This window comes from Solanum stenotomum, chromosome 5 (assembly GCF_019186545.1).
Source record: "Solanum stenotomum isolate F172 chromosome 5, ASM1918654v1, whole genome shotgun sequence".
NCBI classification, from domain to species: domain Eukaryota; kingdom Viridiplantae; phylum Streptophyta; class Magnoliopsida; order Solanales; family Solanaceae; genus Solanum; species Solanum stenotomum.
This window is the reverse complement of record NC_064286.1, coordinates 60,711,782-60,725,825: the sequence shown is the minus strand read 5'-3', so window position 1 is coordinate 60,725,825 and position 14,044 is coordinate 60,711,782. Positions and strand designations below refer to the sequence as shown.

Genomic DNA, 14,044 nt, shown 5'->3' with positions numbered 1-14,044 from the left:
TATTAGCCCCATGGATCTTGCGCCGTTTGGGCAACTGAATTTCTTTTTTCTGAAAAATCTATATGAGGACATCCGTAATGAGTTGGTGAAATATTATGTATAGTCCCACCATTTTTTCACGAATATTTTTGCATTTACAAGTCAAATTTTAGACCAAATTTTAGCAATTACTCAACATTCACCGTTTTTCGTATGTATTAGCCCATGCTTGAGATATGTATATTTACGTGAGAATAATTAAATTTAAAAAGTGATGGAAATATATACAATAAAGTGGTTGTTCATCAAACACCGAATGAGAGATTAAAAAAAGTACTCAAGTTCAAATCTTAGTATAGAAAAATTCACGATAGAAAATACTTTCTTCCGAATAAGATCCTACACAGTGACAATAAATATATCCAGTGAAGTTTCACTAAGCGGTGGTCGCGTATTCAAATTAGTCGAACATTTGACACCTCTTATAATGAGCTATTATTGTTATCCAGATATATATTTTTCTATTCCTATTTGGTTCAACATTTGACACGTTATCGCAAATTTAGCTTTTTTTGACGTCCAAGAAATCAGTTAATACTGCCATTCTACTAAAAGGCCACTTGTTCATTTGTCACATTTTTCAAACCTTTATTTTTGTACCCCTTCACTTTACTCTTCATTGAAGAAAAAAAGCCCTTTTCATATTCCCAATTTCCAATCTCAGGTTCCAATTGAAAATCCATGGAGAAAGTGTTGAACAAGGCAGTATTTTTTCCATCAATTTTGAATTCTAGTGATATTTATCATTATAATCAACATGGGGTTTGTGTTTTTCCAATGAAATTCAATAGAAGAAATCACAAATCAGCAGCTACTACTGCTCAGGTTCATTTTCTTTTCTTTCTTATCTTAAATACATTGTACGGCGTACATATAAGTATCAAATAACTCTGTCCATCAATTACTAATTGTTTGGATGTTATGTTGTATTGTATTTAGTCTAAGACACACTGTTTATTTTCATTGTTAGTATCATATAGTTAAATCTATAAATTAGTGCTTGTTTGAATGGTTGTTACATGTTGTATTATATTGTATTGTTAAGTTTCGATACAATTTTTGTTTTGGTTGTATCTTAAATTTTATTGTATTGTATTATATCGTTAAATCTATTGTTATGGAATGTCAAAAAGTCATATTTTATCATTTATCCTGCATTTTTATAATAGTTTTATCTCATTGTACTTCAAATGGCTGGTGTGTAGCATTTATATATATAATGACGAGAAACATATAATTTATCTAAACGTTGTATCCATAAAAATGATACAATTCAATATAATATATTATGAAACTATATGTAACAACCATTTAATAAACAAAATAAGGCTTGAACAAATAGGAAGAAGTATCTACTGTTTTTGCCTTTGATAGGAATTAAATACAAGACTTCATGGTTCCCAATTCAACTCACTGACCACTAGGACTCACCACTGACTACCTTATCCTTATTTCAATAATGTGAGTTTTCTTATGTTAATTTTCGTTGCTCCGATTTGGGAATGAACTATCAGTCAATAAGCAAGTAAAACTATTTTGGCGTAGAAATTTTCTGGTCGAATTTAGAGCATGATTGGTAAATATTGGCTCACTCGATAGTATGTTCTTCTTTTTTAAATTTGGCAGGTTTGATATTATAGTATATAAAAAGTTGTACCTTTTCATCTCGCGCTACGTAAAACAGATGAGCATAGGTATCAGGAAAGCTCCTAAATGGTGGGAGAAAGGACTTCAACCGAATATGAAAGAGGTGACGGGTGCTCAAGACCTCGTTGACACCCTTCTAAACGCTGGGGATAAACTAGTCGTTGTCGATTTCCTTTCCCCTGGCTGTGGAGGCTGCAAAGCCCTTCATCCAAAGGTAATCAATTCTTGTTGTCTAGTACTACACTTTGTTGGCTGTCCATTTCAGTAAGATAGGACTAATGGTCTTAGTCTTGGTAAAACTGGAAAATGCAGATATGTCAGTTAGCAGAGATGAATCCGGATGTGCAGTTTTTGCATGTGAACTATGAGGAACACAAGTCAATGTGTTACTCGCTGAACGTACATGTTCTCCCATTTTTCCGTTTCTATAGAGGTGCTGAAGGTCGTCTTTGTAGCTTTAGCTGTACCAATGCCACGGTTAGTTTATGATCCACCTTTATCTGATATGATACCGCAATCTGTTAATGACATTATATGCTGCTTCCTTCTTAATTTCTGCAATATCTCCCTTTGCATCTGAGCAATGCATTCATTTGCTTGTTGTCAATGCCTTTTCCTTTTATCCTCTCTAGAATGGTAATCTAACACTAACCACGATATTCTGGTGCAGATAAAAAAATTCAAAGATGCATTGACAAAGTATGGTGCAGATTGTTGCAGCCTCGAACCAGTTAAAGGGCTCGAGGAGAAAGAGCTACTTGCCCTAGCAGCTAATAAGGACCTCTCTTTTGCTTACACATCAAAAACAGAAGACCCAGTACCTGTTGCCTTACAAGAAGTTATGGTGATAAAAACAAGCAGAACATCTTCATCTTGTCCAAATGCATTCCCCCCGTTACCACTTCCCCTTCCTCTTCCTCTAGCATCAACTTCGCATTAGGCCAAACAGGACTCAAAGAGTGAAGTTTTTTAAGAAATCGGACCTTGGCCCTCAAAAAGTTATGCTCAAGACTATAAAGGACAACAGTTCATTCCCTATCAATGTGAGACATTCTAACACCCTCCGTCTTGAATGGAGGGTAGACTTATCTCTAAAAGCTAGCTCATTAGTTGAGGATCGCTCAAGATGCATATGAAAAGATGACTCACCTTGGATGATTATGAGATTCATCAGTAAACTGTATTATAGAGGTTATGTATGCACAACTATCTAGTGTGTTTTTTATGTACATAATGCCGCGGGAAATACTATATATTATACTGTATATGGTTGATATACATATTTTATGTGGAACCAGGCTTTCAGATGAGTTCACTTGCCAAAAGATTTAATCCAGGGAGAGTATAAAGTATGCACAATAAAGTTACAGCTCCCAATTTTCGAATTCATAGTATAAAAATATTTTAGCAACTACAAGTATGTATCAAATGCTACAACATATCAGTAGCCAATCTTGACACTGACTACACTAAGAGAGACAAATAATAGAAACTGTGCACATTCCATTTCCAAGGAAGACATGGACCTCAATGAAACACAGCATTGAGGGAAATCCAACTAGTTTTGCATCAAGGCATAGTCTGTATTGTCTTCGTTCAGACTCTCTACCTTCTCAAGGCAGTGGGAAAGAACTGCATACACTCCCCGAAACCCCAACCTAGGGGTTAAGGTTGGCATAGACTCTACACTTGCAATCAAAGGAAGGCCTTGTTTCATCAGCCTTTATACATGGACTTCAATGAAACACAGCATTGAGGGAAATCCAATTAGTTTTGCATCAAGGCATATTCTATATCGTCTTCGTTCAGCCTCTCTACCTTCTCAAGGCAGAGGGAAAGAACTGCATACACTCTACACTCCCCGAACCCCAACCTAGGGGGTAAGGTTGGCATAGACTCTACACTCGCAATCAAAGGAAGGCCTTGTTTCAACAGCCTTTAGCCATGACCTGCATCTACTAAAGCTTCAAACTCAATTTCCAGTTCACATGCAAGGGCTAAGTCAAGAGCAAAAATCTGTCATTTGTGACATCCAATAGCTATACTGTCACAAAGGGAAAAGAGGACAACCCAAAAGGCATAAAAGACATCAAAAGTTGGACACTTTTCAGGCAGAATCAACCAAATACAAAGCCATAGCCTCTTCCAAGTTGCACAATAGAGATAAAATGACATAGTTCTACCCTGCTCCCAACCCCATAACACATACCATATCAAATTTAGATGTCCTAGAGCTGTCAAATACTATAGTCTTCCATATCTTTAAATGGATACAGTTAAAGACACAGATTAGCATATCATTGCATAGATTACATGAGTTTGTACCAGAAGACAGGTAGCGCGCTGCAAAAATGAAATATTCATCACGCTGTTTAAAACTGGCAAAAGAATTAATATATGCTTCCGAAACAGGAACATCCCCACAAATATAAGAAGTGTTCACAAGTAAGAAGCAACATTTCAGATCTGAATACAAGAGGCTCTGATGCTATAGCAAATTCAAATTTTTTCGAGTAAAATTTATGTTCAAACATAACTTCAAAAACTCAAATTTCAAAATCTATAGCCAAACGGAAGGTTAGATTCAAATATAACAAACTTAATCAAGAGAAATGCATGAACTCAACGAAATAGGACATAAAAATAAAAACTTTATGAAATCTGGATCTCTGTTCTTCAACAATTTGAAACAAAAATACTTAAATTACATAAAAATTAAAACTTTTTTTTATAGGAAAGTCCGCTCAAACCGTCATCGCCCCGATTTATTTGATAGGCTCAGATGGCGAACAGTCTTCATAGCAGTAAAGCAGGGAAAAGGGGTTCCGGAAAATTGTCCGGCGAGAAAGAGATGAACGGAGCCGCCATTAACCCTACATATATAAGGCGGTAGCTCCTCCCCAACTACGCCGGTTACATTCTCCGTCGCCGTCTTCTCCGCCGCCCACTGCTCAGATAAGATCAAGTAGTTTTGAGGATAAACTTAAGCTCTATCATCGTCTTAAATAGATTTTTCTGAAACCTAAAAGGTCCTAATCTCTCTGTGAATTTCCTAATATACCCTGCACAGTTGTGGAAATAAAATAAAAAGTCCAAAATAGTCCATTATCTTTAAACTTTGGTTCAAAAAAATTCTACTTCTTTTACCAAGGTACATTAATAGTCCATATTGTTTTAAATTGTGATACTCATATCAATACGAGTCATGGTGTAGTTTTAAAACTGTTAGTAGTTTTAAATAGTGTTTCTCATATCAACACAAGTTGTGGTGAGACGGTTAGTAGTTTTACATAGTGATTCTCATACTAACATGGCTTATGACTTATGGTGTAATAGTAAGATTGTTCCATTTTTAATCAAAGATTTTGGGGCTCCATAAACAAATGATCAGATTCCTATAGTAACCTTCTCTGAAGCTAGTATTCGTGGTATTTTCATAAATTTCCATATTCGACATTTTTAGACTATGTAAAACTTGTTTACAATTAATACAATGTACTATGACAAATAAACTGGAAATTATTTCATGACAATGGTGTTATCATTATTATTTTTTAATTATTATATATTATGTCCTTGGCATCAACTATTTTATTATATGTCGTTACTATTTATTGATAGAAACACATAGTATAAAAAGATGCACATCAACAACAAAAACATAATACTTACAAAATTTCAACATGTCCCTAACTGCAAAGTTAAATATATAAGTTTAAAGAAAAAATATAAAACGTTGACTGAAATTTAATCTCTACTAAAAAAAAAAAGCTCACTATAATTCAAGTTAGAATTGAAAAAAATCATTTTGGGAAAATATCTAAAATAGAATTAAATTGAAATTCAAAATCTTATGTCATGTATGCTTTATTAAGGGGGGGTCTAAGTTCAATGAAACTATTTTTTTCTGTATTTGTTTCCAAGGGCAATTATGTCAAATCTAAATATAGCAAAATAAAATGAAGCTTTAAACAGAAACTGGAATATTCTATCTGGTCTTTCAAGCCCTAATTCTCTCTTTCCCCCTCTCTGTCTCTCTGTTTCTGAAGGTCAGATCTTAATTCAGTTTATTTATTTGTGTTTATGGACTCTATTACTGCTAATTGAATTTAACTGGGATTATAAAACTTAATTATTGAAGAATTAGAATCATTAAAACTTGTGTTCATTGATGGTTGGTTACCATTTGGTTAATTTTTCTAGTGATGTTTTGGTTTTGTTGTAAGGGTTAAGTAGGATGAAGTTTTAAGGATTGTCATCATCTATGAGTAAAATAAAAGTGAAAGAATTCTTGCTGTTCTTGAAAATTCTTGCTTTTTGAAAGATAAAAACTGATAAGCTATGAGTAGAAGTTGTTCAAGTATAAAATTCTTGCTGTGCTTGAAGAAATCGGTTATAAATATTAATCTTTTGGGTCAATTAGCTATTGAAAAGACCTATCTTGTCTACTCCCATTTTCGATGTGAGTGTACTTGTTCCACAACTTCAATCAGTATCAATCAACATCAATCAATTATATGTAAATCTTGAATTAGTTAGGTTCTAGTGATTTATGCTGTTTCTAGTGGAATTTCAGTAGTTAGGAAGTTATTTCAGCTATTGAATGGTGAATCTATGTAGAAAATTCCAGTGTTCTATAGATGGTTTAAGCCTGAGGGTGGTGCAATTAAGGAATGATCCCGTCTCAGTGTTCTATAGATGATTTAAGCCTGAGGGTGCAATTAAGGAATGATCCTGGATGCAATCTAATGTATGCTAAAAATGGATGAATATCTTAGAGATAAAGTTTCAAGAAATGGTATTTTTACTTTTGAATCATCAGGGAACCGTAAGTGTTTAAGATTCATTGTTTACTCGTGGAAAGGGGTTTTGGTGGTGCGGTTTAACGTATTAACCAAAATGATTGTTTTTGAAGATTTTAATGCAAAAGAATGAAACTTCAGAGCATGGTGGTCAAGTGGCATGAATATGATACATGTGGTAGATGTATGGCATGGATGATATCTCTTTAGGTTTAGGACAGTGTTTGAGCTACTGGCATAACTAATCAGTGAAATGTATGTGGCACTTGCATTCAATTATTTGGATGTCAAAAAGATTGTCAACTTATATGTGTGTACGATTAAAGACCTAATTAGGGCAAAGTATGATATGAATTCTTTCCATGTTTTTTCTAAAGAAATTAGAGGTTTTGGTAACAATTTAATTCTTGTAACTCGTAATATACCTGTTTAGGCTATAGGAGTTGAGCACAAATGGCAGTAAACATGTCACATGTAGTCTTTTACTAACATCCATAGCTTCACTTTTCGGTAATAGCTGAATTTCTTGCATATTTACCTTCTCTCTTACCTGTTGATTTTCCATACTAACAAAATGAGATACAGAGGTTTAGTTTTTCCAGTAGACCTTCGTGTTGTTACTTGTTGTTGACTCTAACTTTCTTTAGGAAGTGATGTTTGTGGTCAAAATGACTTAAAGATTCTTTCATTCTGAATTCTCATAGATCTGTTCTTTTTCTTAATCCCCCTTTGCATTGTGACTAAATCCTTGTCTTGCACGTGCTTAATTGTTCTTCGGCATAACGTGACTTTGCCATGCGTTTGTGGGGATTATTTATTTCAATGGCATTCATTGATTTTATGATTCAGGTAAAAAATGACTGAGCCGTCAAAAGTCATTCATGCTCGCAATGTGGGCCAAGAGATCTCAGAGGTAGATATTTGGATAGCGTACCGATTACCTCCCATATATCCCACTTGTTCTTTCTTCACTTTATCTCTTAGATAGGCATCTGTTCGACTGAGTTAAATGCGTGATCTGTGAGCTCCCAGTATGATGTGTGAACTGCATTTATTTTGCTTTACTATGTTCGAACTATTGCCCCCAGAACATTTTACTTATTGTGTTGTAGTATTTCCAAAATTGAGGTCATTCATGTAATTAACTAAAAATGTTCCGCGCACCTGATGTGCATTGTAAGAAATATATACAAAATGAATTCCCACAATGAAGATTAAAAAATGATACGAGAGTTTGTGATAAGTGATTAAAACAGGCAGTACACAACGTGCCAGCAGATGAGAATCAAAAACTTAAAGAAACAAGAATTACGCGGAAATGAAATTATGAAGATTAAAGATCGGAGATTAAAGATAGCTGAAATTCTAGAATAAAATCCCTAAACTTCAAATTAATTGCTAAGGATCCTAATTGATTGTAGTAGACAAAATAAGCGGATTAGGGCAAATCATGGTTACCAACAGATTTAATTCAAGAACTTAAATGGAAAGTGTTCTANGGAGATTAAAGATAGCTGAAATTCTAGAATAAAATCCCTAAACTTCAAATTAATTGCTAAGGATCCTAATTGATTGTAGTAGACAAAATAAGCGGGTTAGGGCAAATCATGGTTACCAACAGATTTAATTCAAGAACTTAGATGGAAAGTGTTCTAGTCCCTAATTGAACAATTAAAGACAATAATTAGTATTAGAGTAATTACCTTCTTCAATTAAATGTGTAAGAACCATAGATATCAAGCAATTAATTAATCTTACCTCTTAGAGTAAATCGTTCTTGTAAGGTTATGAGATAAATCTCAAGTAGCCAATACACAAAGGTGTAAACAAAAGAGGTCTCAATAATGCTAATAATGTTGTTTCCAAAAAAGCAAAAAACATACCCCTATATATAGGGTCCAAACTTGTACCTCTCTCCCAAATGCCATGAGATCCGAATTCTACTTTTATGAAAATATTAAGTAGTAAAACCTAACTAGGAAAGCATGTAAAATTGATGTAAACACACACCGATTTGGGCTTGATTTTCAGCTCTTTTGGGGCTCCATGTGGGGGCCAATCTGCCTCTTCTTTGGCGTAGACCATGAAATACATGTAGCACTTAACCCACCCTTCGCCACAATTCTTGGGCTCATTTTTTACAATAAGGTTCGTCTTGATCTCCCATTGAAGTGCAACAAGATTTTGTATCTCCTTAGCTTCCAATACTTCATCCAAGTCCTTTAATGGAGTAATGCTACCATGGATGCTATCAATCTCATTCTTTAGAACTGTCGTACCAGAATTCCCAGAATGATCATTTGATTTGAAGAGATTATTCTACCACCTGTCATTGAAAGTAGAAAGTTTGTGATTTGCTTATAGTCACAGTTGAAAGATGGGAACACTTAGTACTTTGAGGTAGTAAATATTTAAACCTGAGTGCAGCAGCAAATCCTTCCTCTTGCATTTGCTTGGATTTCTTTCTACAATTAGTTCTCTTTTCCACTCAATTATAACTGGCAAGAAAGTGACGCTATAGGTGTAATGGCTCCTGTGTTGTTTTTTCAGAATGACTTGCTTCAGCTATTTCAGCCCTTTGGAGTCATTACCAAACTTGTAATGCTTAGGGCAAAAAATCAGGTGCTTCTTTTATATATTTATTTTGATTGGGAGAATGATTTGAGTAAGTTGCTGTTTTTTAATAATTACATCTTATGGAAGTACAGGCCCTCTTGCAAATGCAAGACATTGCTGCAGCTGTAAATGCCATGCAATTCTATTCAAATGTTCAGCCCAGCATAAGGTACCTTGTAACACAAAACATGTATATCCAACTGGAAATATTTATGTAGCTTTTCAAATTACTGTGTTTGCGCTTTCAAGAGATTTCACTTTGCTACATCTTTTTGTTCAACCTGGATTAGTGGCTCATTTTGCTTGTCCATAGGGGGAGAAGTGTATATGTACAGTTTTCATCTCATCAAGAACTGACAACCGTGGATCAGAATGCACAAGGGCGAGGAGATGAGGTCAGTGATCTTGTTTTGGTCGTACTAGAGGTGGCTTTGTGCATCACTTAGATTGAACTCAATACTCTAATGGTGTCCCTAGGGAACATATGATAAACGTCCACCCTGGTTGACTTTAAACTAGAAAACTTTCAAGTATAATTTGTTATTTGCTTTTAGCCCTACATGCTTTTTAGATTCATTACTTGTTTGAAAAACTTATTTCTATTATTTACTCGATGTACAGGAGCACTAATAAGAAGTACACAGTTCACTTCCAACTCCTTATTAGGTAGTTAACTATGTGAAGCCTATAGGGTAATAAATGATTTCACTCGTCGCAAATGGATCCTTCGGGATTGTGTGTTTATATGTATTCAAATGAGTGAAGTAATGCTATCTCAAATTCATAACAAGTGGATGAACATGGTTCTGAAACTAGTGTATAGACATATTATTGAGACGTCAAGAGAAAATTTTGAGATTTCGTGATCTCACTGAATGGGAAGATGAATTAACCTTTTAGATGTTTGCCTACCTAGTGCCACTTCTGTGCCTGGCGCTTATATGGTGTTAAAGATATAAGGTCATAACTGATTGTTCTCTTTCACAATTTCTGACTCTAAAACTTATATTATGCTGTTGGAGGTGCTCAAAATGTATGACTTTTAGGGGAATCGAAAGGCAAACAGAATGTAAATATAGTGATTGCATAGTTCCAGATTGATTTGGATTTGAGTTATCTTTTGGAAAGATTGTATCTCATTTCCCTGGAAACTATGGTCTTCTTGATGACTTGAGAGAGAAAATAGGTTATTGAAAGGGTATCTCATCCTTTGACTAAGGATTTAAGAGAGCAATTAACCCGCCTTACTTAGCCATGCTGGTTTCGGTATGTCCCTAAGATCCTTTAATGGATGTACACTATCATAAAGCATCGAAAACCAACATTATTGCTCATCTCAGTTTGTACCTAATAAGCACTTGAGAGGCCCTATTCGTAACTCTTCTCTAAAAACAAAGATGTAAGGGGGATCATTTGTGCTTGAAATGACTTAGAACCATATAAAAAAGAAATAAGGCACTGGGTGTTATGTAGAAGTCAATATTTATTAACTTTTTATGTATTTCTTGCTTTTCACATGTTTGCTGGTTTGTCGTTGTACTTTTTTTCTGCTTGTTGAGATGAAATATTGTTGCAATTGTTCCTTCTCGTTTTCTTCATCTATTCCTCTCTATTCATTCTCTTCTCTTCTATCTCTTCTGTCACTATGATGCTCGCTGTACGGCTCTCTGGACTCTCAGCCCAATCGAATTCTCTTAGTTTCGATACATCACGTGCTATATCCTATAACTGTGGAAGTGCTGCATCAAGTGTTTTCACCTCATGGAATCGTTGAGAAGATCGTGACATTTCAGAAGTCGGCCGGTCAGCACCTTCAAGTTTTCTCTCTCTATGTTCTAATTTCTTCATAATTTGTTTCTCATTCTGGCTTTAAAAACTGGGTAGAAATTTAATCATGGATGGAAGAGTCTGGCACTTATTTTTTGTGTTATATGATTCTAATTTTGGATGTAACTAGTTAGCTTCTTGCTTCAATTGTTTCTGGAGCATATTTGAAACTCTAATTATGACACTTGCAGTTTTTGCTCCATATCTGCATAATCTCTTACTGTTTGCTATAAACTTTGTAGGTTTTCAAGCTTTAATTCAGTACGAATTAACTCAGACTGCTATTTCTGCTAGGAACTCTCTCCAGGTATACTTTGTGTTGCATAGAGGTGTCTTGTCATGAGAAGATAATTTCGTGCTGTTTATTTATCATAGACAATGAAGCTTAGTGCTGACAATTTTTTTAATAGGGGCGTAATATATATGACGGCTGCTGTCAGCTTGACATACAATTCTCAAAGTAAGGTTTTAAATCCCTTTAAAACTATGCTGTTCTTGTGTATGCATGGACATATTTGCATTTTTTCCCTTATATGTGTATGTTCACCACCATGGCTGATTTTGTGATTCAGCCTGGATGAATTGCAAGTGAGCTACAACAATGAGCGCTCGAGGTAACTTGTTCATTGCTTTCTCTCTTTTCCTCTTATTCACATTGAAAGAAGCTTTTCCCTTCAGTTGTTAAGAAATATTCATGTTGTGCATTATCTATATGTGCAGAGACTTCACCAACCCAAATCTACCATCAGAGCCGAAGGGCAAATCTCCTCAAGTAGTTTCCTTTGTTTCTGTTTTTAGTAGCACTAGGAGTTTTCCAATATGGATTAAGTTCAAGCTTTATCATTGTGTAACAGCAAGGATATGGAGATGCTGGAGCCATGTACCCCTGGCAAGGTTCTGGGCCTCGTGGAGGTGCTTAAGTTAACACTATTTTATCATGGTGATTGTGAAACTTTCCTGGTTTAGTGTTCTCAACTGTTTTCTCCCTTTGTTTTGTCCAGTTGGATTTCCTCAGGTGTGCATCTCTCTCATCAAGTTTGAAGTATTTTAACCTCTCTTGGCTATTTCCCCATGTGCAATCAGATCCAGGCGGTGCAGCTATAGTTGCTGCTTCTTATACTACACTAACCACTTCTTTTCCTGACATTATCTTGCTCTCTCTTTCTCATGTTTATGCTCAAATTTCCTTAAAGCTCTAAGTTGGGTTTGTCTTTGCTATCATTTGAATAGATGGGAAATGCTGCAGCCATTGCGACTGCCTTTCCTAGCGGTTTGCCCCCTGGTATAAGCGGGACAAATGACAGGTGTACTATTATTGTATCTAATGTAAATCCAGATGTAAGATTCTTTCTTTCATTATTATTATGTTATAGCCTTTCGTTTTCCTTTCCAGAAACATCTCTTTCTTATTCTTCCTGTTTAAATAAGATTTGAAGTTCGTGGTACTTATCTTTATGTTTCCCTTCTAATTGGTTTCCCCTATTACAGAGAATAGACGAGGACAAGCTTTTTAATCTGTTCTCCATTTATGGGAACATTGTCAGAATTAAACATTTACGGAATAAACCAGATCATGCTCTTGTTCAGATGGGCGATGGCTTCCAGGCAGAGCTGGCTGTGCACTTTTTGAAGGTATTGATGGTGACATTTATTTTGAATCCGTATTTCTTTACTTTTGTTCTTTTTAAAAAAATAAAAATGATTTAGTTTGTTCTTCCTCGTTATGGTGTCAGCAACCTAAATACCATTTGATTGTTGTTTGTATAGTCATGTTTCTCTACTTCTTCATTTGGGGGATGTTCCCTATCAGATCAATAAAATTATTTACTTCATTTGGTTGCTCCCTATATAGTCATGTAATCATGTTTCTCTGCTTTCTGTCTATTTGGGGATGTTCCCTATCAGACAACAGGTTGATGACTCAAAAGAATAAATAAGTACCGAACACAACTATACTTCACACCATGCATCAGATTAGTAGACGCTCCCTCGTTATTAAATAAAACTTAAATGTTTCTTCACAACCTTGCAATGCTCCCTTCTTTCTTTCCTAATTTAACTTTTGAAGTGTCATAGCCCTTGCATTTGCATTATAGATTCCTGAATTTTCAGTGAGTTACCGGATGACATGAGCTATACCGAGTAAAAGGTGGTTAGTACATTTACGTTGTTCATCGAGTTTGGAATGTACTCATTTTCAAATGCCTCATTATATAAATCTACAATATATGATCGGAAACAACCTCTCTATCTACAAAGGTAGGGGTATGGTCTGCGTACATCTTATCCTCCCTTGACCACCCCACCTGTGGGATGTGGGATTACACTGGGTATGTTGTTGTGATATGATCCATTATTGCAGCAAGTGTATTAAAGCCCATGCATATCTTTTGCTTCGTTCAAGCATCTATTTGTATCATTATCGTGCATCTTTGTTAATTTTTCCCGGTATATTTTGGATACAGGGTGCCATGTTATTTGGCCAGCGGTTGGAAGTCAACTATTCCAAGTACCCAAATATTAACACCGGACCAGAGACCCGCGACTATTCGAACTCAAATCTCAATCGTTTTAACCGGAATGCTGCCAAAAACTACCGGTACTGTTGCTCCCCCACCAAGATGATCCATGTTTCAAGCCTGCCCCAGGACGTGACGGAAGAAGAGATAGTGGCTCATTTGGAGGAGCATGGTCCCATTGTGAACACAAAGCTTTTCGAAATGAATGGGAAGAAGCAGGCTCTTGTTCTTTTCGATAACGAGGAGCAGGCAACTGAGGCACTTGTTTGTCAACATGCTACATCCCTTGGTGGATCGATCATTCGGATTTCGTTTTCTCAGGTGCAAAGCATCTGAGAAGCCTTCCTGGATGAGTTTATGAAAAGAATAGTACACTGGATATTAACAACTAAACAGTGGTTTTTGCTTTTGTTGTAACTTCAGTTTCTTCATTGACTTATGTACTTATCTTTTGCATAGGGAGATTGAAGTGTGTTGTACTAATATGGTAGTCAAAATTGTTTAATAGAGAGGTGCTTCCTTTCTTCCGTGTTTGACTAATTTAAATTCACGTCACGTAAGATCCATTAAAGGTGGGACGTGCTCCTTATTAGG

At 35.5% G+C, this 14,044-nt stretch overlaps 2 protein-coding genes, 1 long non-coding RNA gene and 1 other non-coding gene across 5 annotated transcripts; 2 read left to right on the top strand and 2 right to left on the bottom strand.

The window, feature by feature from the left end:
* Positions 1-634: 634 nt before the first annotated feature.
* Positions 635-2,991, top strand: LOC125866022 (thioredoxin-like 1-1, chloroplastic). Of its 2 annotated transcripts, none has more exons than XM_049546305.1 (4): positions 635-864; positions 1,724-1,900; positions 1,999-2,163; positions 2,357-2,991. In XM_049546305.1, the coding sequence occupies exons 1-4, from the start codon at positions 721-723 to the stop codon at positions 2,624-2,626; spliced, it is 756 nt and encodes a 251-aa protein (XP_049402262.1). In that variant the 5' UTR covers positions 635-720; the 3' UTR covers positions 2,627-2,991. The 2 variants fall into 2 exon arrangements, with proteins under 2 accessions (XP_049402262.1, XP_049402263.1); XM_049546306.1 differs by having other exon boundaries at positions 727-864; positions 1,666-1,900.
* Positions 2,992-3,050: 59 nt separating this feature from the next.
* Positions 3,051-4,696, bottom strand: LOC125866023 (uncharacterized). Its single transcript, XR_007446452.1, has 2 exons — positions 3,505-4,696; positions 3,051-3,295 (listed from the first exon to the last, which is right to left on the bottom strand). It is a non-coding gene; the product is annotated as an uncharacterized LOC125866023 (long non-coding RNA).
* LOC125866433 (small nucleolar RNA snoR137) lies at positions 4,004-4,143 on the bottom strand. The gene has a single exon (XR_007446499.1). It is a non-coding gene; the product is annotated as a small nucleolar RNA snoR137 (small nucleolar RNA).
* A 956-nt stretch (positions 4,697-5,652) lies between the features above and the next one.
* LOC125865170 (polypyrimidine tract-binding protein homolog 3-like) lies at positions 5,653-13,977 on the top strand. The gene is made up of 15 exons (XM_049545357.1): positions 5,653-5,735; positions 7,338-7,401; positions 9,039-9,110; positions 9,197-9,273; positions 9,418-9,499; positions 10,784-10,907; positions 11,174-11,238; positions 11,342-11,391; positions 11,504-11,545; positions 11,652-11,703; positions 11,786-11,843; positions 11,933-11,946; positions 12,162-12,269; positions 12,420-12,563; positions 13,397-13,977. The coding sequence occupies exons 2-15, from the start codon at positions 7,345-7,347 to the stop codon at positions 13,784-13,786; spliced, it is 1,335 nt and encodes a 444-aa protein (XP_049401314.1). The 5' UTR covers positions 5,653-5,735; positions 7,338-7,344; the 3' UTR covers positions 13,787-13,977.
* Positions 13,978-14,044: the final 67 nt, after the last annotated feature.